This window comes from Natator depressus, chromosome 26 (genome assembly GCF_965152275.1).
Source record: "Natator depressus isolate rNatDep1 chromosome 26, rNatDep2.hap1, whole genome shotgun sequence".
In the NCBI taxonomy this organism is placed as follows: domain Eukaryota; kingdom Metazoa; phylum Chordata; order Testudines; family Cheloniidae; genus Natator; species Natator depressus.
Window position 1 is genome coordinate 2,445,002 of NC_134259.1, and position 21,231 is coordinate 2,466,232.

The following is a 21,231-nucleotide window of genomic DNA, read 5'->3' on the forward strand; positions in this document are numbered from 1 at the left end:
CATCCAGAGCTGGGATTAATATGGGTTTCTGGATCCTAGATTCCTTCTGTAAGCACTGCACAAGGCTTGTGCATTGTTCAGAAACAGCATCAGCAGTCACTAAGGAACGGGGGTGTTGTAGGAATAGATGATAAGCTTACAAGGGCATTTCCCCTTCACTGGCATGGGCACTAATAGAACATAATTCCCTGCTGTAGATGCTCGCTCTCACCTTTGCAAACAAAACATACCTGCCTGATTAAATTCAAACCCCAAACCATTTCATTGGGTTGGATCATGGCATGGAAAGATCAGTTATTTCTGATTCAGAAATAACTAACTTTCCTGCAGCCGTTTCCTATTGGTGCATGCTGTTGCAAAGGTGGGGTGGGAAGCCATTCTCTAGCAGCCTGAGGTAACATTCAGGTGCTCTTGCAGGATATGCAAGAGCCCAAGTAACGAATTCTGACCTGGCCTTGAAATAAGAGTGGATTGGGGGTTTTAGCTGCAACACCAGGCTGCTGATGCTGTCCAGGTCCCCCCTCCTCACTTGAGGCTAAGCACTAGCGACTGAAGGAGGAGGCAGCAAGAAGGTAAGGAAGGAACAATTCACTGCTCCTGTTGCACTTACTAGGGGTTGTTATCCTGGTAATTGTGGGTATTGACAGCCGCTGTGATCCCACAGATGATGAGGGGGATCCCGCCAGCAATCAGGTAGAATCTGTAACATGAACAAAAGCCATTGTTACCCCACTGTCCCCAGGGAATGTAATTGTTTAGGACTGTGCCTGTTGTCTAATCGTTCTCAGCCCTTCAATTGCTTGTAACTTCCTAAATCTCTTGTCTCGGGGGAAGTTTGAAAAACTCTGGCTCTGCCATATTTGAGATGGAGGATCTGGGGAGAGAACCACACTTTCCTCTCCTTATGAAGAGATGGCACCCTTTAAAATAACAACAGTAGTAGTGACAATAGGGTTGGGGCTAGAAAGCATAAATTGAGGGAAATTGCCCAGCCAGAGGAGCAATGAAAACTGGCTTGAAAAGAAGTGTCTGGATTAGGTAACCCTAAGCGCACAAAGAAAAGGAGTACTTGCTCATGCTCTAAGTCCTCCTTTTCTTTTTGCGGATACAGACTAACACGGCAGCTACTCTGAAACCTAAGCACACAGCTACTTTTCAAGGAAAGACAGCTGCAATGCATGTGGCTTTCCAACATTATTTTTACAAACGTGCATGTCCAGTAGGCAAAGGCTCCCCATGCTAGAGCTAGCTGACAACGTCAGCGCTTTCTCCTGAGCATGTCTTTCTGCTTTCACTTCAGCCTAGTCATAGCTGCATCAAAGAGAAACGGCTGTACCGTAGCATGGGCCGAGGGGCTGGCTGGGGCACGTCCCCTTCCGGCTGCTGCGGTGCCTTCCACGTCACCTCCTTGTAGATGACTCTGGCCTTCACTGCCATCCACAGAAGAGTGGATAAGGAGGAGTAGTGCAAAATGATGCCAACCTACAGGGCCAGAGGATACAAAGCAGTCAGTAATTTATTAGTGCCTGAATCCAACAACTCCTATGCCTGCTTACCTGTTACAATGGCTGGCTGTGGGAAACTTAGGCCTGCTCTGCTAAATGCATTGCAGCTGCTGCTGCAGTTTTTCTCTTCCATCTGTGTTTCTAATGTGCTCAGCACCGAAGGAAGCAATCACTTCTGCCCAGGGCCTCTCAGACATGGATGCTGCCAGTTGGGACACACCAGGTAGTGGTCTGTCATGGACCCTCCAGGAATAACGTGGCCTGCTTTCCCTAGGGCTGTCCAGGACCTAGCTGTACTTACTGCTTGGCAGACAATCATGTAGTTGGTCAGAGTGATGCCTCCTGCAAACACAGCCGATGTCATGGCAATGTAGAAACAGAGGTTAAGCAGTATGTGCCAGCACTTCCGGGAGATATGAATGGTGCTGAAAGAGAGGCGCACAGCGGTGCTGATTAGCTGCTGTCTTGGAGGGGTTAAATTCACCACTACCAGGCTGTGTGTTCTGAAAGGCCCTTCTCGCAAACAGATATTACAGAGGCAGGGTTGTAGCCTTCCCAAATACTGAGCATTTACCTGAATTATAACAGTACTAGGTGCCTCGGAGAGAGGAGTCAACAACAGCAACACTGGAATAATTGCTGTAAGAGAAGCTTTCACAGTCTCTTTGGAATTGTTTTACTAAGACTGTCAGAGCGTTCATCTTTTTAGTAATAAACCCTAAGTTGTGGTGTGTTCCTATAACTGAAGGCACAGGATGTATTGACATAGTCAGCTAAATGGTAGTGTATTCCAACACTGCATAAAAGCAAGCTCCCAAAGAAGGGCAGTAGAATGAGCGTGAAGAGGTGAAGTTAAGTAAAGCCAGCTCTGCATGCAGCTGCCAGGTCTCCAAGGACTGAGCTGAGACCTAGATAGAGAAAGAAGCTTCCAGGTAGGTGCTACCCAGGACAGACCAATACTGGGATTTACAGTGTCAGATTTTCAAAAACTTTTAAAGCAGTTTAGGTGCCTATGTCTAACCAACATGCAATCCTCATTTACACCTTTAAGCATGCACACAACTATTTTGAGCTCCTGTAATTTGTAGGAGAAAAGATAATAGCTGGACTCCCACCTCTTGAACTCTGCACGTGCAGTTGGTCAGGTGTTAGAAAAAACTCCAGACTTTAAATGTGAGGCTTCTTAAAAGCCAAGCCATGATGCTAGTGTGTTAATAGTAAAGAATATTACTTGAATTAAACCATACTGGATTCCTTAACCTGCAAGGTGTTAGCAAGAAATGCAAAGGGTAGAAGGTGTGGCTCTCCAATTGCTGATCAGTTTGGGCTTTATTGTAGGAAACTTGAGGCAAGGGAGCCTGAAGGATTTTAAGCACCCTCAAGAGGAGAATTTGCTGATTCCTGAGAGGACAAGAAGCAGACCGAGAAGAGAGCTGGAGAACTTGCCGGCAGGGTGATGGGTAACAGTACGGACTTCCAAAAAGCAGAGTAGAAATGGGCAGGCTGCACTGAACACTACACACCTCTGGTGGCTAGACTTTTATATCCTACTCCTAGGTGTATTCTGTGGAGGGAAGGAGCACCTCAGGGTTCCCCCTTGTGCTGGGCACTCTACACCAGGGGCCAGGCTGTCCCTGCTCCTGCCAACTTACTGAAGTCAAGAGTGGGAGAAAGGATGAATTCGATCCCTATTTTACAACAATCCTAAGGCTGTGGCCCCTAAAATCTGGTTTGCATAAGGAAAACATGCTCCAATCTATAAACCAATACTGATCCTAGAGACCAACTGGAATAGAATCCATAATGAGGCAGACAAACCCATTTGCCGTAACTACAGCATTTATAGTTAAGGCTACCATTTTTCATGGCAGGGATTGGACAGTGCCTCTCAGGTTTAGTTAGGAGGGGGTCAAATTAATGACCACCAAGCACAGCCTGTTCTCCATACCAAAATCAACACCGTAGTTAGACCAGCAAGTCAGTCTCTGGTTTCCCAGCTTTCTGGTACCCTTAGTTTGATTTTTAAAACAGGATTGCTGATGCTAATGTATGGATCTGTGCAGTAACCACTCTACCGTGGAAAGATGAATGCTGGGTGCATTACTGTGCAGTGGGGAACAATAAAGTAGAATTTGTTTGACTGACTCTGGTGTCCTCTGTCTGGAAACAGGAGCCCAGCAGGTTCTCAGTCCACTAAAAATACCTTGGAGCAAAGTCTCCAAGATAGATTTGACAGGAAGTGCCTTAAGCCCTGCTGTGGCTGCTGGCTAGTGCCTCAACATGTCTGAAAAAAACCCAAGCTGATGGACAGGTCCCTCATTCCACCAAGGGCCAGAGGGTATTGATCAACCTTCCAGCCCCAAACCACTGACGTGCAGCCACCTCTGAGGTGAAAGTGGCAGCTGGTTAACAGAGTACCGCACCATGTCCCCGCTCACCTGTGGTTGATGATGTAAGTGATGATGGTGGTGAACAAGCACAGCAGCAGGAGGGCAGTGCAGGTGTAAAGAACAGGATGCAGAACCTCAGCTGGGCCTGGTGCCTCACTGGGGAAATTGCTGAGTTCCTAGTTACAAAAACAAAATTAGTTTCACATCTATATCTGTCTCCTCCCGGACTAGGGGGCTGCTAGTAAGCTGGCTAAGTCAAGACTGCCATGCCAGGGCCACTGGGGATTGCTGCTGCCGTAGCCTACAGCCTGTGCATGAGCGGACAATGACTGTTACTCTCCCGGCCAGCTGGAAGGGGTGGCGGGGGAGCGGCTAACAGGAGTTTGGCAAGGGAGTTTACAGGGGGAGTGTGAACAGGGGCAAGATACACCTACCATTCTTTGCACTTAAAAGTCAAAACACCGCTTGATAAAAACAAAGCACCAAGAAGGGAACAAGCTTCAGGAGTAAAAAGAGAATGCAGGCAGAAGTCCAGCAACAGAGTGGGAGCTACCCAGTTTATTGCACTCAATGCAGCATGTATGATTAGTTGCCCTGTGGGCTGGTGGCGTATGTATGCATTCAGTGCAAGGAGCTCCTGGCCCTCAGAGACCGGGTACAGACTTTGGAGACCAGAGAGGTACATAGATGAGACTTTCTGGGACCCAGTAGAATGGTCCCACCGCTGTTGAAGAGCATGAAAGCCTCAAGGAAGGAGAACATCCAACTGGAGCAGAGGGAAACAATCCCATAGTTGGGACCCTCCTCCCAGATGATGATGATGTGGTTATCCTCAGTGTGAGAGAATCTTCTCTGGGGGAGATAACTCCAGTTATTAGGAAGAGACAGGCATTAGTAATGGGCAATTTGATCATTAGCAACAGATAGCTGGGTTTGTGATGACCGGGAGAACCGCACGGTGACTTGCCTGCCTGGTGTGAAGGTTGCAGATCTCTCGAGACATCTAGACAGACTTATGTGCAGTGCTGGGGATGAGCCGCTGGTCGTGGTACATGTAGGTACCAATGATGTAGGGAAGGACAGGAGAGAGATCCTGGAGGTCAAATGTAGGCTGCTAGGTAAGAGACTGAAGTCCAGGCCCTCCATGGTACCATTCTCTGAAATGCTCCCAGTTCCACACGCAGGGCCAGTCAGAACTGCAGGGTCTCAATGTGTGGATGAGGCGATGGTGTCGGGAGGAGGGGTTTAGATTTATTAGGAACTGAGGAAAGGAGGAGCCTATACAGGAAGGATGGGCTCCACCTAAACCAAAATGGAACCAGATTGCTGGTGCTTAAAATTAAAAACGTCGTAGAGCAATTTTTAAACTAAGGGCAGGGGGAAAGCCGACAGGTACGGAGGAGCATGTGGTTTGAACAGAGACATCCCTTAAGGGAGGATCTATAAATGGAGATTCCCAATGTCCTAATAAGGAGGAGAGGATGGAAGATGATAAAATACAGGTAGGATCTGATGAGAAACAGTCAAATTAAAAAAAAAGTCCCATTCAGTTACATCATGTAATGGCAGGCAGCTAAAAAGTGACAAGTTTTTAAAATGCTTCTATACCAGTGCTAGGAGTCTAAATAATAAGACGGGTGAACGTGAGTGCCTTGTATTAAATGAGGACATTGATAGAACAGGCATCACAGACACTTGGTGGAATGAGGATAATCAACGGGACACAGTAATACCAGGGTACAAAATAGAAGGACAGAACAGGTCGTGTTGGTGGGGGAGGGGCACTATATGTGAAAGAAAGCGTAGAATCAAATGAAGTAAAAATCTTAAATGAACTAAATTGTACTATAGAATCTCTATGGATAGTAATTCCATGCTTGAAAAATAAGACTATAGCAGTAGGGCTATATTACAGAACACCTGACCAGGATGGTGTTGGTGACTCTGAAATGCTCAGGGAGATTAGAGAGGCTATTAAAATAAAAAACTCAATAATAATAATGGGGGATTTCAACTATCCCCATATTGACTGGGTACATATCACCGCAGGACGGGATGCAGAAATAAAGTTTCTCAACACCTTAAATGACTGCTTCTTGGAGCAGCTAGTCCTGGAACCCACCAGAGGAGAGGCAATTCTTGATTTAAGTGGAGCACAGGATCAGGTCCAAGAGGTGACTATAGCTGGACCACTTGGTAAAAGTGACCATAATATAATTAAATTTAACATCCCGGTGGCCAGGAAGACTCCACAGCGGCCCAACACGGTAGCATTTAATTTCAGAAAGGGGAACTACACAAAAGTGAGGAGGCTAGTGAAATTAAAAGGTAAAGCACCAAAAGTAAAATCCCTGCAAGCTGCGTGGAAACTTTTTAAAGGCACCATAATAGAGGCTCAACTTAAAAGTATACCCCAAATTAAAAAACAGTTTTTTTAAAAAAGCCACCATAATCTCCATTTATAGATCCTCCCTTAAGGGATGCGTCTGTCCAAACCACATGCTCCTCCATACCGTCGGCTTTGGTTAAACACTGTGGGTAAACAACAATGTAAAAGAAGCAGAGAGAGGCAAAAAGGCATCCTTTAAAAAGTGGAAGATAAATCCTAATGAGGAAAATAGAAAAGAGCATAAACTCTGGCAAATGAAGTATAAAAATATAATTAGAAAGACCAAAAAAGAATTTGAGGAACAGCTAGCCAAAGACTCCAAAAGTAATAGCAAAATTTTTTTTAAATACATCAGAAGCAGGAAGCCTGCTAAACAACCAGTGGGGCCACTGGATGATAGAGATGCTAAAGGAGCACTCAAAGATGATAAGGCCATTGTGGAGAAACTAAATGAATTCTTTGCATCGGTCTTCACTGTTGAGGCTGTGAGGGAGATTCCCAAACCTGAGCCATTCTTTTTGGGTGACAGATCTGAGGAACTGTCCCAAATTGAGGTGTCAGAGGTGGTTTTGGAACAAACTGATAAAACTCCAGGACCTGATGGTATTCGCTCAAATGTGAAATTGCAGGACTACTAACTGTCATCTGTAACCTATCATTTAAATCAACTTCTGTGCCAAATGACTGCAGGATAGCTAATGTGATGCCAATTTTTAAGAAGGGCTCCAGAGGTGACCCTGGCAACTACAGGCCTGTAAGCCTCACTTCAGTACCGGGCAAACTGGTTGAAATTATTGTAAAGAACAAAATTGTCAGACACATAGATTAACATAATTTGTTGGGAAACAGTCAACATGGTTTTGTAAAGGGAAATCATGCCTCACCAATCTACTAGAATTCTTTGAGGGGGTCAACAAGCATGCGGACAAAGGAGATCCAGGGGATATAGTGTATTTAGATTTTCAGAAAGCCTTTGACAAGGTCCCTCACCAAAGGCTCTTAAGCAAAATAAGCTGCCAAGGGATAAGAGGGAAGGTTCTCTCATGGATTGGTAACTAGTTAAAAGATAGGAAACAAAGGGTAGGAATAAATGGTCAGTTTTCAGAATGGAGAGAGATAAATAGTGGTGTCCCCCAGGTATCTGTACTGGGACCAATCCTATTTAACATATTCATAAATGGTCTGGAAAAAGGGGTAAAGAGTGAGGTGGCAAAATTTGCAGATGATACAAAACTACTCAATATAGTTAAATCCCAGGCAGACTGCGAAGAGCTACAAAAGGATCTCACAAAACTGGGTGACCGGGCAACAAAATGGCAGATGAAATTTAATGTTGATAAATGCAAAGTGATCCACACTGGAAAACATAATCCCAACTATACATATAAAATGATGGGGTCTAAATTAGCTGTTGCCACTCAAGGAAGAGAACTTAGAGTCATTGTGGAGAGTTCTCTGAAATCATCCACTCAATGTCCCGCAGCAGTCAAAAAAGCGAACAGACTGTTGGGTATCATTAAGAAAGGGATAGATAAGAAGACAGAAAAATATCGTATTGCCTCTATATAAATCCATGGCATGCCCCATCTCAAAAAAGATACCTTGGACTTGGAAAAGGTTCAGAAAAGGATAAGAAAAATGATTAGGGGTATGGAACAGCTTCTGTATGAGGAGAGATTAATAAGACTGGGACTTTTCAGCTTGGAAAAGAGGCGACTAAGGGGGGATATGACAGAGGGCTATGAAATCATGAGTGGTATAGAGAAAGTCAATAAGGAAGCGTTATTTACTCCTTCTCATAATACAAGAACAAGGGGCCACCGAATGAAATTAATAGGTAGCAGGTTTAAAACAAACACAAGAAAGTATTTTTTCACACAATGCACTGTCAACCTCTGGAACTCCTTGCCAGAGGGTGTTGTGAAGGCAATACTATAACGGGGTTCAAAAGGGAGATGGAACTGTCCTCCATGAATCTATCTATCAATGGCTATTAGCCAGGATGGGCAGGAATGGTGTCCTTAGCCTCTGTTTCCCAGAAGCTGGGATTGGGTGACAGGGCATGGATCACTTGATGATTACCTGTCTGTTCATTCCCTTTGGGGCACCTGCCATTGGCCACTATCAGAGGACAGGATACTGGGCTAGATGGACCTTTGGTCTGACCCAGTCTGGCCGTTCTTATGAGAGGGGGTAGGACAAATCCAGGGCAAACATGGTGTGATGCTTTGGAGCCACTGTGTGAAGAGGAGAGAGCAGTTGCCTCTCCCCCCTTCCCCCACCCCCAAGATAACACCCCTAGTCTACTTCAGGAGGCCAGAGTCTCCCCTCCCTCTCCTGCCCCCCCTCCTTACCATGAGCACTGCGAAGTTGTTCAGGTGCCGGCCGAGCAGGGTGGTGATGTTGGGCTCTTGGTGGGCCAGCTGACAGCCCTCGGCGCTCCAGCCCCCGGAGCCCCCCAGCACCTCGAAGTTCCAGTGGGCAGGCACGGGGTCAGCCCCTTCCCTGAAGTGGCGCAGCGAGACAGTGATGGGCTCGGTGAGGTTACTGACCCCACAGCCATCTGGGGAGGGAAGGGGAGGAGAACGGCTGAGCAGATGCACTGCATGGGCTCATCCCTCACTTTCTCACTCCACTCCCTGCTGTCCAGGGCCCAGGCAGGGTCAGACCTGGGGTAGTCTGCTCTGCAGCTGCCTCCTGGGACCTGGCTGAGCAACACCCTACCTGACGCACAAGGGGAGAGTAAAGCAGCAGCAACCAATGTGGAGTGGAAGGCAGGCCCGTGGCCTCTGCATGCTGCCACTGCCGTGCCCCACCAGACCCCCGATGGGCAGGGGGGAGGCCAGCTGCCCATCTGGAAGGAAAGTTTGGCCAGCAGGGGCCCCTACAGCTTCACATCTGGGTCAGAGACAACCCACCACATGGGTCTGCGCTGCTGAGAGCCACACGGCCCTTGGGCCCGGGGGAGGAGGACGTGGGCTCCAGTGACCCGGTGATAGCCTCTCTCGTAGCCCTTGACACTGCACCCACGAGCAGGGCAGGCTGTGCAGAGCCCAGTGCAATGGCCCTGTCCCCCGTGCAGCAGTGCCCCTTACGTGTCCCGGCGTAGATCACGGGGGTGGCCACGCTGCGGTGCTTGCCGTTGTTGGCCAGGCGGGAGGAGTTGCCGGTGCTGCGGAAGAGCTTGCCGTTCCGGAACACCAGGAACTGGACCTTGCAGGCCTGGGGCAGGGAGAGCGGGGCCGAGGCGGAGAACAGGCTGGGGGGCAGCTGGATGGAGGCCAGAGCGATGCTGTTCTGAGGGGACAGGGAGCAACAGGTTAGCAGGTCCCAGACGGCGCAGCTCTCAGGCCCTGCCCCTCCCCATCGCCACCCCCCAGTACCTTGATGTGGAAGTTGGCCAGCGAGATGTTGGGCCGGCCCGTGGTGCACCTGAACTTCAGCTGCTGGTCAGCCAGGGGCTCAGCCTCCTGCTCCGGCAGCGACGGGCGCCCGCCGTCTTGCTTCTGAAAGGCCGTGCAGCTCAGCCCCGTGTAGCTCTCCGGCTTAATCAAGTAGGCCTCGAAGGCGATGTTCCTCGAGTTCTGCCGAGGGTGCAAAGCAGCCAGGGCGTTAGCAGGGCACCCACCACAAGGAGCCTAGCAGCCTTGGAGGCAGAGGCCAGGCCACTCTCACCCAGCGCCCCTCAGAGCTGACCCCCAGGCCCCTGCTATTCCAGCCCTGAGCTCCCCAGCCCTGGGGTCCTACCACGGCCACATGCTGCGAGTTGCTGCTGAGCACATAGCCCGCGATCTTCTCCAGGGAGCGGACGATGCTGGTGCAGGCCTTGTCCTCGATCTGAGCCATCCACAGGATGTGGTCGTCCACCAGCATCATGTTACTTGCCATCTCCACCATGACGTCCGGGAGCTGGAGGGGAGTAGGGGGGTGGTCGTTGTGGGCTCTGACACACACCAGCCCCAGGGATTCAAGGAAGATTCCCCAGGGGTGTTTGGAGCATGGGACGGTCCCTCCACCTGTGTGCCACAGCCTCCCTCTTGGGGTGGTGACGTCAGCCTGTCTCTGGGTGGGTGTGAGGGCCAGCGGGGGCCTGCAGAGGAGGGAGATACTCCGCCTGGCTGGAGGACAGTGACTGCTCTGGGCAGGGGCTCACGTGCTGGAGGATGAGAACACCTGAAGCACTCGACCCCCAGGCTGGGCTCTGCTCACAGACACCTTGGCACTGGGACAAGGAGCTGAGCGCTCATGGACAGCACCACGTGGGGGGAGAAGAGGGAGAACTGGGGCAGACGAGGCTGTGTGCGGAAGGGGAGGAGTGTGCAGAGAGGGCTCGTGACAGGGAGCTGGGGCAAGGGAGAAAGCCCTACCTGCTTGATCTGGTCCACGTAGCCAATGAACTTCTCGATCATCTGGGCCACATAGATGACGTCCATCATGTCGGAGAAGTTGGCAGCCTCAGCTGTGTACACGCGCAGCTGGTGCGCCAGCGTCAGGGCATTGGAGGCATTGATGGGCATCTGCAGAGGCAACGGGGGAGTCACCAGCTGGGTCAATACCCCCCTCCTGCTAGCCCAGCTCAACAATGCCAGGGAGCTGGGGCAGGGACTGCCTCAGAGATGCCCTGATCTACAGAAGGGTCACTGAACGGCACGCAGGGCGACAGCTGCAGCCTGCAACTGGCACAGCTGTACCATGGCCACACTCGCCTGGAAACATGACAGGCAGGCAAACGCATACTGCAGACAGACAGAGGGATGCAGGCTGCAGACAGACAGACAGGCTGGCAAGTAGACAGATGCACACTGAAGATACCTAGAGAGACAGGAAGGCAAAACACATACCGCAGACAGAGAGGCAGAGGGATGCAGGCTGCAAACGAATGGACAGACAGGCTGGCAGATGCACACTGCAGACGGACAGAGAAGCAAGCAGAGGGATGAACGCTGCAGACAGACAGAGATGCAGACAGGCAAGCAAGCAGAGGGATGCAGGCTGCAGATGGACAGGCAGGCTGGCAGGCAGACAGATGCACACTGCAGATGGCTAGAGAGAAAGGCAGACAAAACGCATACCGCAGACAGACAGGCAGACGGATGCAGGCTGCAAATGGACAGACAAATGCACACTGTAGATGGAAAGAGAAGCAAGCAGAGGGATGAACGCTGCAAATGCATACTGCAGACAGCCAGGCCGGACGGGCGAAGAGGAAACCTTTTCCTTCCCCTCATCTCAGCCAGGCCCCACTCACCAGCACAAAGGTGTAGAGCACGCGGGTGATGTCGTTGGTGTACAGGCAGTGTGAGTAGTCGCCTTCCTCCCAGCGCCCCATGCGGTCGCAGCCCCGCGACGCCTGCTTCTCCGCCACGGGGCCCCCGTTCACGGCCAGCGAGGTGAAGGGGTACTGCAGGCAGGACTGGTAGGCAGTGATGCCGGCCAAGGTGCGGGGCCACCTAGATGAAAAGGGGAGATACGCAGTGAGAATGTGCCCGGCCTGCACGGCCACTTTGGGGCCCCGGGCAGGCCCCCAGACACCATCGCCCTCTCCCCACAGCATCTTCCGTTCTCTCCCCTGCCGCCCTTGCATTCGGAAGGATCCCCACGCCCAAATCGTCCCCGTTCAGTCCCTCCTGGAAACCCTTCGCCACAGAGCTGGCAGGTCCCTGCACCAGGGACTGGTCCGGCTGCTGTCCCGCTAACACCTCCCCACCCCGGTTTGTGCGTTAATTCACCCCGCGCAGGCTGCCCAAATCCTGGGTTGGGAGCTGGGGCAGTCTCTGTTCTCGGGGTGCCTAGCACTATGGGGCCTTGATCCCCAGCCCTGGTCAGCAGGCCCTACAATAATAATAAAGGGTAACTGAGGAGCCTTGGACCCTGTGCTATGCCCTTCGGAGCACCGTAAAGAATGACATTGAAAACAACAGCTGCAGCACCTGCCTCCTCCAAGCACCTTCTGCTCCGGCCTTCCAGGCTGCCCTGACAGGAGAAGGGACTTGCCCAAAGGCCAGTGGCAATGCCAGCAAGGGAACCCCAGAGCCCTGACTCCCTGCCCGCTCCGTCTGTCAGTCCCAGGCCCGCAGCACTCACCACTAGGCATGTATGGAAGCAGGTTAAATCTAAGCAGGCAGGTGGATCCTGCAGGGTGGGGTTCGCTGAGTGGGAAACTGCTTGGCTGAGCTATTTTCCCAACAGGGGACACAGAAATGGGGGATTTTCGCTGCATTCTCTAGCGTGCACGTCCCTAGGCTGGCCAGCCTCTCGGGACTACGGAAGGGACGAGAGCCTTAGCCAAGAAGGTGTTGCCCTGCCCCAGCAACCAGCCCCACTGCGGTCCCTGGATGTTATTACTGGGCCACAGAGGCTCCCCTCCCGCCTCAGGGTGTCCTACTGAGCATGTTGGCAGGGGCAGCAGATTATCCCCTCTTGAGACTGACAGAAGGGTCCAGACCCCAGGGCTCGCAGCATGACACCTTCCCCCAGCCCAGAGCTACACGGACCATTGGAGCCCAGACAGAAAGAGGGGGGACAGGTGGGTGAGGGACAGGCAGCCGGGAGCTGGGGGGCCACAGGAAGGCAGGAGCTGGTGGGGGAGGGCCACAGGCAGGCCGATTTCCATTTCCTGAATGACAAAAGGCAAACAGTGCCTAGCCCTCCTGCAGCGCACTAAGTCAGCACCATGGCTGGGCTAGGCTGTAATTAGCCCCGCTCCCCTGCCGCAGCCCTGGGAACCCACCACCAGCCTCAAGGGAGCACGAGACCGGGAAAACTATGACAGTGGGGGAGAAATGCAAACCGGCTGTGCAGAGCTGGGTGCACGGAGCCTGCCTGGGGCTCTCCCAGCACACAGCAGGGCTGCTGGCAGGCTCCCAGTGGAATGGTCCCTCCCCTGGGGCACTCAGGGCCCCTCCAGCGATGGGCTGACAGCAGAGGCTCGGCAGCTGCTGGGAGCGGCACAGGCTCGATGCCGGAGGTGGGTTAGTAAGGGTGGAAGGGGCCAGCCGAGAACCCGGAGGACTGGCAACCCTGTCATCATCTAGCCCGTCTGCTGGGAACTGGACAGACCGCCCCCAGACTCAGCTCGCCGATGGCCAAAACCAGCCAGCGAGCACCCCGTCTGGTACGTTAAGAAGCACCATTTCCTCGCGGCTCTGCTGGGTCAACTGCCCACGAACCAGGCGGGTGCAGACAGCAAGGAAGCTCTGCTGGCATGGAGCGGGGGAGCAGGCATGCGTCCGTGCATGGGGGGGAACACGTCCATGGTGTGCACTGGGGGGATCCCGAGGGGGATCAGGGAAAAGCTTTCCAGCTGCATGCAGGGCATGACAAAGAGAAAGACTTCAGACAATCCACAGAGCAGCTGAGATTTTTATGGGGTAATTTATTTTCCTCCCTGGAAATCTCGGCTCGGCCCAGCTGTTTCGACATCTCGTTTCTGAGCCACTCCCTGCTCACCCGCTACCACCACAACTGGATTACGGGAGGGGGGCCCATGGAGGTCACATGCCTTCCCCCAGACCCAATGGCTGGAATGAAGCCGATCAGGCAATCGGCTAGAAGGGAGCCGATAAGAGGGCTGCAGGTTACTGAGTCAAAGGGCTCGTCTGCACGGGGAGACTGACTAGAACAGCTGTTCTAGCATGGACGTGCTCTCCCTGACTAGGAGGGCCCACCTGGGGGCTGGTCCCAAAGAGCTGTTGGGCATTGAATTCACACCATAGCTTATTCTGGAATCAATCCCCCGGGTAGGGCTGATCCTGGCTAGAGCTGGCAGCATGGATGGGGTGGGCTGCTTTGCCTGAGCCCTTCGTGCCCCAGTGCCTAAAACCACCCTGCCCGTGTCCCTCTGTCCTCAGCAGGATGGACCCCATATGCCTAGCAGCTCTCTCACATCCTGGTAATGCAACTGGACCCCTGAATCCTCCCCACCCCTTGGCAGCCTGCCATGTATCCCCCCCATGTGCCCCCATGGGTTGGGGGGGATACAGAGGTGGCCAGCAGTCTGGGGGACGGGGCTGCTGGGGGTGGGGTGGGGTGGGGAGGGTATAGGGGGATGAAGGCTGCCAGTGAGTGATACAGTGGGGTACAGGGCAACTGGAGACCTGGGGGATATAGGCAGGCTTGGGGGAGAGGCACATGGGGGGGATACAGGGGTGGCTTGGGGCCTGAGAGTGAAATGGGCTGCAGTGCAGGGTACTGGGACTGCAAGGAGAGGGGATATGGGCTGCCAGAGGGTTCACAGGGATGGGCACCAGCCACCTCTGCCCCGTCCCCCAGACTGCTGGCCACCTCTGTATCCCCCCCAACCCACGGCAGCAAGTAAACCCCCCGAGACCCTCTGTGCCTGAGGCCTGCAGGGGAGTTCCCACGGCAGAATGCCAATTTCCCCAGCTATCCAATTCCATACCCAGCGCGGAGCGGAGGGGGCGGGGCGTGCGTGGGGTCCTGCTAATCTAAGCCATATTTACTGTACCAGTAATTTATATTCCATGAAGGCCCCGCCGAGGTTACAGTGGGCTCCCAAAGCCTTTCGTCTCTTGCCAGAGAAATTCCAACACCTCTGCTTCTGGAGCCCGTCTGCGCTGCCAGCACGGGAAGCCTTTCAAAGAAGCCTCCCTATCAATGGCTGCCTAATCACTGCCAGACGCCGGGTCACCTGCGGGACTGAGCCTTCAGCACCCCCCTGCGCCTGCAGCCTGAGGAGTGGGGGAGCCAGCGGAAAAGCCTGGACACCCCCACGCCCGCTGCGCTGTCTCCTGGCCCCCCGCCTCCCACAGGGCGGCGTTCGCAGCGTTACTCTCACGCTCTGTCTGGAGTTAGAGGCGCTGGGGGACTCTGCAAACAGACACCAGCTATCAACCCGGAGAGCAGGACTGGTGCCGCTGGGCCCCTGCTGAGCCCCGCAGGGGGCAGGGAGGGATCTCCAGCCACACCCCACCCCATAGTGCAGTTTTCCACCCTCTCAGAAGCAGGAGGTGTTGGAGGCTGGGCTGGAGGGACGTGGGGACTGGGCTCGTAGGGCAAACTGTGGGCACTACCCCCTTTTCCCGCATGCCCTCCAACCCTCCCAGTCAGCCCAACTCTTCATCCTGATGGAGGAAGGCGGAGGGAACTCCCCCGATGCCCCCAGGGTTATGGGGGCAGCTGGCGAAAGGGACCCCTCCACACTGCAGCTGGCCCAGCAACCCGGTACCCACAGCAGCCCCACAGGGAAACCCAGTGCCCCTTGTGCCAGCAACACGGAGCCCTGCCGGGGGCGCTCACCACACACCGATTGCAGCAGGAAACGTGAAGAGGCCGCTCCTACCCCAGGCCCTTTCCCCCATGGGTAACTGAGCAGTGGGCACGGGGCAGTGACCGGGAGGTGCTGCTGGAGCGCGGGCGTCGGGGTGCAGCAGCCCCAGTTCTGACCTGAAGTCTCCACGGTTGTTGGTGACCCTCTCAGCTGGGCAGTATGAGGCCGATGTCTCCAGCACCACAATCTCCACCTTCTTGCTGACGTTGCCCTGGGAGGTGGAGACGGCGCATTCCCACTCGCCGTTGGCAGAGACGTGGATGTTGGAGAGGATGAGCTCACTGGGGGGTAGGAGGGAGGGAAGACGACAAGGCAAACGCTCACATTTGAGAAGCCAGGAGGGCAGCAGTGCTCACTGACAGGCCTAGCACTCCCTTAGGCCCCATGGAGAGACAGGCAGAGGCGTGTCTGCATCCATACTCACGGCTAACCCATTGGCGAGACATCTCCCCAGGGCTAACCCAGTGCTTTTCTGCAGCCCCTTTCCCTTGCAGGTGGGGGCCCAAACCAAGGCCCAGGGATCATTTCAAATGCCACCACAAGGCAGCCACCTCTGGGCAGGAGATGGCAGCTGGCAAGAAAACATGGTCATCTGGCACTTACATAAAGAGCTGGGATTTATAAAGGAACCTAGGGGAACTAGGCACCCAGATCCCAGCCCCTACCCCAGGTGAAGCAGAACGTCATGCACCCAGGTGAGGCTTAGTCAGGAATCCCAGCTTTCGCGGGCTCGGTTTCAGCAGGAGCTATCAAGGTCCAGAGTGATCCCTGGCCAGGGCTGAGCTGAGCCTTCGGGAACCCGGCCCCTGCCCAGAGCAGCTTGGCACACGGGCTGCACTGCGGAGCATCCTTCCCCAGTGCCTACAACTCGCTGCCCAGCACCCCGGGCAGGATGGAGCCTGCTCCGTACCTGGTGATGAAGGTGCAGTCGTGGATGAGGCTCTCCTCCAGAATGATGCCAGTCTGCTCGTCCCCCTCCACCAGCACCCGGTTGTGGTACCACCGGATGCGGGTGCTGCTATCCAGGTAGGTGGCCGTGCACTGGAAGGGCAAGCGGTCGCCCTGGAACACCACCTGGCGCAGCGAAGGGATCAGGTGGTGGGTGTGCAGCTCCGGAGTGCCCACTGCAGGAAAGGGCCGAGATACCTGGGTGAGCCACTTCATCCCCTGGTGGGGCGGGGAGCCCCCTCCGGCTGTGCCCAGTCCCCTGGGTCGCTCATGACCGGAGGCCCCTGTGGGTCATGATCCACAGGCAGGGGGTGGTCTCGGTCCCATCCCTAGCCAGACTGGTGTCCACGCCACAGAAACCACCAGCCCGGCTGGCACTAGCTGGCTCCCTACTGGGCCCACAGTGAGCCGAGGGGGTTGTCCAGGGCCTTGGCAGTCGGAGGCCGGACGGACGGCTTAGGGGCTGGCCCTCAGACACTCAGCGCTGCCCACCCTCTGCCCCCTGCGAGCGGTGCTCAAGGCCAGGCTGCCTCACCACACTGCAGCTGGCTCTCCCGGATGCTCCTCAGAGGCTTGGCATGCAGGGGGCTGGGGTATATGCACAGCGTCTTGTCGGAGATCTGAGCCGAGCAGTTCCTGGACCAGGGCAGCGTCCAGCGCAGGTTGCAGTCGCACGTCAGGTACTCGGTGGCAAAGTCACTGGAAGAGGCAAAGCGAAAGGACTGGAGTCAGGGACGGCCGAGGCCCCACAGAGATGGGGGTCGGCAGAATGAGCCCAGCTGCTGCCAGGACCACCCCCACATGCTTCAGGGGCTGGGGAGTGCTGGGCACGAGGGTCTGGGCTGGGACAGGTAACAGCTCGAGGCCTGTCCACCCCACGCTCACTGCAGGAGGCCAGAGTGGCACAGGAGCGGCACACAGAGGGTGTACCCGTCGCGGCAGGACATGGGCAGCTGCGCATACTGCTGTCCCCGTGCCAGTCTGCACACACGTGTGTGAGCACACCACATCCTCAGGGCATCGGGCGTGAGTGCACATCTCTCGCTCAGCTCCCTGCTGGCCAGGGCGACTCTCCTGGCACGGAGGCAGGGTGGGTGAGGGGGGCCGTGCGATGCACCCTTTCCTCTCAGCGAAATACTCACACGACTTTCAGAGATGGCAGCTCGTCAAAGACGCCAGGCTGGAGGCTGGAGAAAATATTCCCTGACATGTTCCTGTGGGAGGAGACAAGAACCGGGCTGGAGGTGGCAGAGGTTTGGCGGATGCGCTCGGACCTGCTGGGCAAACGCACCGAGCCAAGTCCCAGGGCAAACATCTCTTGGCGCAGAGCCAGGGGAGGAAACGGGCATTTCCAGACACTGCAGAACCTGCTCTCCCAACGCTTCTGCCTCGGGTCCCCCTGGGGCGGGAAAGCTCCTGGCTCCAGGGAGCAGGTGACAGCTTTCGCCTCATCTGCTAAGATTGCTGAACTGGGACCTTAGAGAGAGCGGGACGGGGAGCTCTGTGCTTATATAGCACGTGGCCCATTGCAGGGCTACCAGACACAAGTAACAATAAACACCCTGCGTTCCATAGAGCCAGAAGGACTCCATAGATCATCTCCTGTGTATCTCAGGCCAAAGAATTCGCCCCAGCTCACCCTGTATGGAGCCCATTCAGCCTCACCTCACAACTCCCTCTGTGAGGGGGCGACCACCATTACCCCATGTTACAGATGGGAAACTGAGGCACAGAGCAGGGACACAGTCTGTGGCAGGCCCAGAAATTGAACCCAAGGGCCTATCTCGCCACAAGTGTTCTGGGGGCCCGATGACACGCAGGAAGTGCTGAGTATCTGCCCTCTGAAAATCAGGGCCCTTTAGGTCTCGATTTTGGGGGCCCAAAACCTTACTTTGGAAAATGTAAGGCCAGAAGTCTTGATGCCCAGTCCCCAGCTCTAGTGACAAGGCAACACTTTCCCCAAGTGCTGGGACGAGAACCCAGGAGTCTTGGGGCTCACTTACTCCCTCTCACTTTACGAACTCTCTCCACACCCTCACATCATGGATTATACAGAGATACACACTGAAAACTCAGGGCAAAAGTTTGCTTTTTGCTTTAATCCAATTCCCCCCAGAATCTCTCCAGCCATTTCAGTCCCTCTCAGCTTTTGTTCTCTGGCTTAGCCCCACTCCCCACCCCCTCCCCTGGCCTGGTTTTATGGAGAAAAGCAAAAACAAGAGGCCCGGCCCCGCTTGCCACTATGTCTTGGGGTTTTAAAGCTCACTTTGATCAAGAATGCACACAATCGCCAAGCAGCACTTAATGAGCTCCCCACACAGGTGGGGACAGAGGAGCCCACACGACAGGCTGAGCAGCAAGGGCCTTTAATGAGCTCCGTGCTGAGCGCTACCTTCGCCTGGCAGACAGACCATTCAGCCATCGTCACACACAATCTCCAGCAGGATCTGCTCTGAAGTGTCTGCCCCCAGGAGCTAAGTCACGCTGTGCTTGCGACCCACAGAGAAATGGAGCCACTGGGCAGTCAGCCAGCTGGGCAGGCTGAGAGCAGCCCGTGGGGTCTGGCTGAGGGGCAGGGTCTCTCCTCCTTTCTTCCCCACAATCCAGACTCCCGCCCATGTGTCTAATCCAAGAGGCTGAAGATCAGAGACGACAGCACCTTGGGTGGGCGTGTGTCCCTGTGACCCCCTTGATGCCATCTGGCAGAGGGCATAGAGGGTGCACAGAGTTTTATAGGGATCCCCGGGTCAGTTATACTCACAATAATTCATTGAAGGGGGCATGTGAGGTCTCTAGAGAGAGCCAGTAACACACTGGCCACCACAGCCCTGGCAAAAGGATAAGGGGACGCTAAGAGTTAAGGAGTTACGGACCTGTCCTGGAAATGACGTTCGTAAGGTCTGTGAGTTAAAGCAGGGCACCGGAGGTGACAGCTGTTCCTTCCTAACAAGCAGGAGGTGCTTATCTGTCAGATGCAAATCGAGCACAGTATACTTCCCAATGGACCCCTCTCTGCCTCCTGAGCCACCAGCTAATCGCAATTCAGAAACCAATGGGAGCTCGCACAATCTACAGGAAGGAACCTTGGGAGGGCGTCCGATTCCTGAACAAAGATCAAAGGGTTGTTTTGATTTCTCTGGGGTTGCACAGGGACACCCTGGTAGTGTCACCCAGGAAGTAAGCAGTGGGCTTGCTTCACAAACAGAAGATCCTAGCCAAGTCTGGCTGTTATACGCTGGAAGGATGTTGAGTGAGCGTTTCCTCTTCTGGCATAACAACATCCTATCAGTTAAGTTTAGGCTCTCGCAGGCATGTCTTGAGTCTAGTGTATATGTAACCCTTTGTTTCCAACATCTCGGCTTGCTATCACTGGCATCTCTGCTCCTCGTTAAATAAACTTGTACTGGCTCCTTCTGTAAACAAATCTAAGTGCTGAGTGTGAAGCAGAGCTGTAGTCTCTCGGGTGTAACTGATAAGGTGGGAACAGCAGGGCTGGTAATTTGGTGAGTGCCCAGTGGAACAGGGGCTGGACATGGCTGGGGGACGATCAGGGGACTTGGGCGCTGGAGCGTGTCTATTGCTAGGCTCTGGCTGGTGGAGGCTTGGCTGTCCCATGCTAAGGGCAGGTGGTGGCGAGATGGGGTGGCAGGAGAGGCTAGGCTTTGCTCCATCCCTTGCTAGCAGAGAGGAGGGAGTAGGGTCCTGCTGCCAGGTGGGAAGGAGAACGAGGGCGAGAGCGGCAGAGCAAGTGTGGGGGTCCTGCTCCGCAACAGCCGAAAGCCCCTGGCCAGCGCTGTGCCTGTGGGCAGGTGTCCTCCAGGGGGCCCCTCCCGGGTACTTACAGCCGGAGGAGGTTGGCGAGTCCCTGGAAGACACTGGCGCTGAGGCAGCCGATGCGGTTGTTGGAGAGGTCTCTGGAAACAAGCAGAGGGGATGTAAGAGCGGTGTGAGCGCTGGAAGACAGCCCCACACTGGGGCAGTGCCGGCAGTGTCTTGCGGGGGAGCCTCTGGTGCTGCAGGGAGCAGTGCTGGCGAAATGAACCGACTGGCAGGATTCAGGCACTGCTGCGAGCGGGGCAGCAGCGGCTCGGAGTGCGCCTAGCCCTGCTGGAGGAGCTCAGCACCTGCCCGGTGTGTGGGGCGAAGCCGCAGGACAGGTAGCTCCCGGAGTCAGGCTGTTTCAAAGCCCAGGTTGGGGGCGCCGAGAGGGGACCCTGCGTGGATGGGGTCTGGTCTGTGCATTGGCCCCCGCCCACGAGCCAGCGCTGCTGCGGACGGAGGGGCGCGGCAGGCTCGACTCTCCCAGAATAGCGAACAAGGGGCCCGGGGCCACTTACAGGCGCTTCAGCTCCGAGAGGCCAAGGAATGCGCCGGGCTGGATCATGCTGATCAAGTTGTTCTTGAGGTCCCTGGAGAAAGAGAGAGAGAGAGAAAATAAATAGAAAGGAAACCAGTTGCCGGCAGGAGGCTCCGTATCCTGGTGGGAGGCAGAGCAGCCTAGAACAGTGCTCCCGGCAGATCACTTCCCACACGTGGTGTCGACCCAGCTCAGGGGAGCCCAGACTAGGTGCAAACAGCCCTGGAAGGTCCCTGGGACAGGCAGCCATGGCACCAACTGGCAAACACCCGGTACGCCTAGCCTGTGCCGCCTGGAGGGGCCTCCTCCTCGTCCTCCACTTGCCCAAGGGGAATGGAACGATGCACTGATGC

General features: G+C 54.7%; 1 protein-coding gene across 1 annotated transcript in view; it reads right to left on the bottom strand.

The window, feature by feature from the left end:
* The window catches only part of ADGRA2 (adhesion G protein-coupled receptor A2), a 103,958-nt gene that overhangs the window by 3,600 nt on the left and 79,127 nt on the right, over positions 1–21,231 (bottom strand). Inside the window, exons 3-18 of the mRNA XM_074940267.1 lie at positions 20,859–20,930; positions 20,364–20,435; positions 17,664–17,735; positions 17,057–17,220; positions 16,484–16,697; positions 15,690–15,854; positions 11,533–11,734; positions 10,652–10,801; positions 10,032–10,193; positions 9,668–9,868; positions 9,380–9,581; positions 8,639–8,847; positions 3,944–4,071; positions 1,807–1,930; positions 1,337–1,482; positions 611–700 (exon numbers count right to left, since the gene is read on the bottom strand). Coding sequence (XP_074796368.1) covers positions 611–700; positions 1,337–1,482; positions 1,807–1,930; positions 3,944–4,071; positions 8,639–8,847; positions 9,380–9,581; positions 9,668–9,868; positions 10,032–10,193; positions 10,652–10,801; positions 11,533–11,734; positions 15,690–15,854; positions 16,484–16,697; positions 17,057–17,220; positions 17,664–17,735; positions 20,364–20,435; positions 20,859–20,930 — 2,373 coding nt within the window. The remainder of the gene's footprint in view (positions 1–610; positions 701–1,336; positions 1,483–1,806; positions 1,931–3,943; positions 4,072–8,638; positions 8,848–9,379; positions 9,582–9,667; positions 9,869–10,031; positions 10,194–10,651; positions 10,802–11,532; positions 11,735–15,689; positions 15,855–16,483; positions 16,698–17,056; positions 17,221–17,663; positions 17,736–20,363; positions 20,436–20,858; positions 20,931–21,231) is intronic.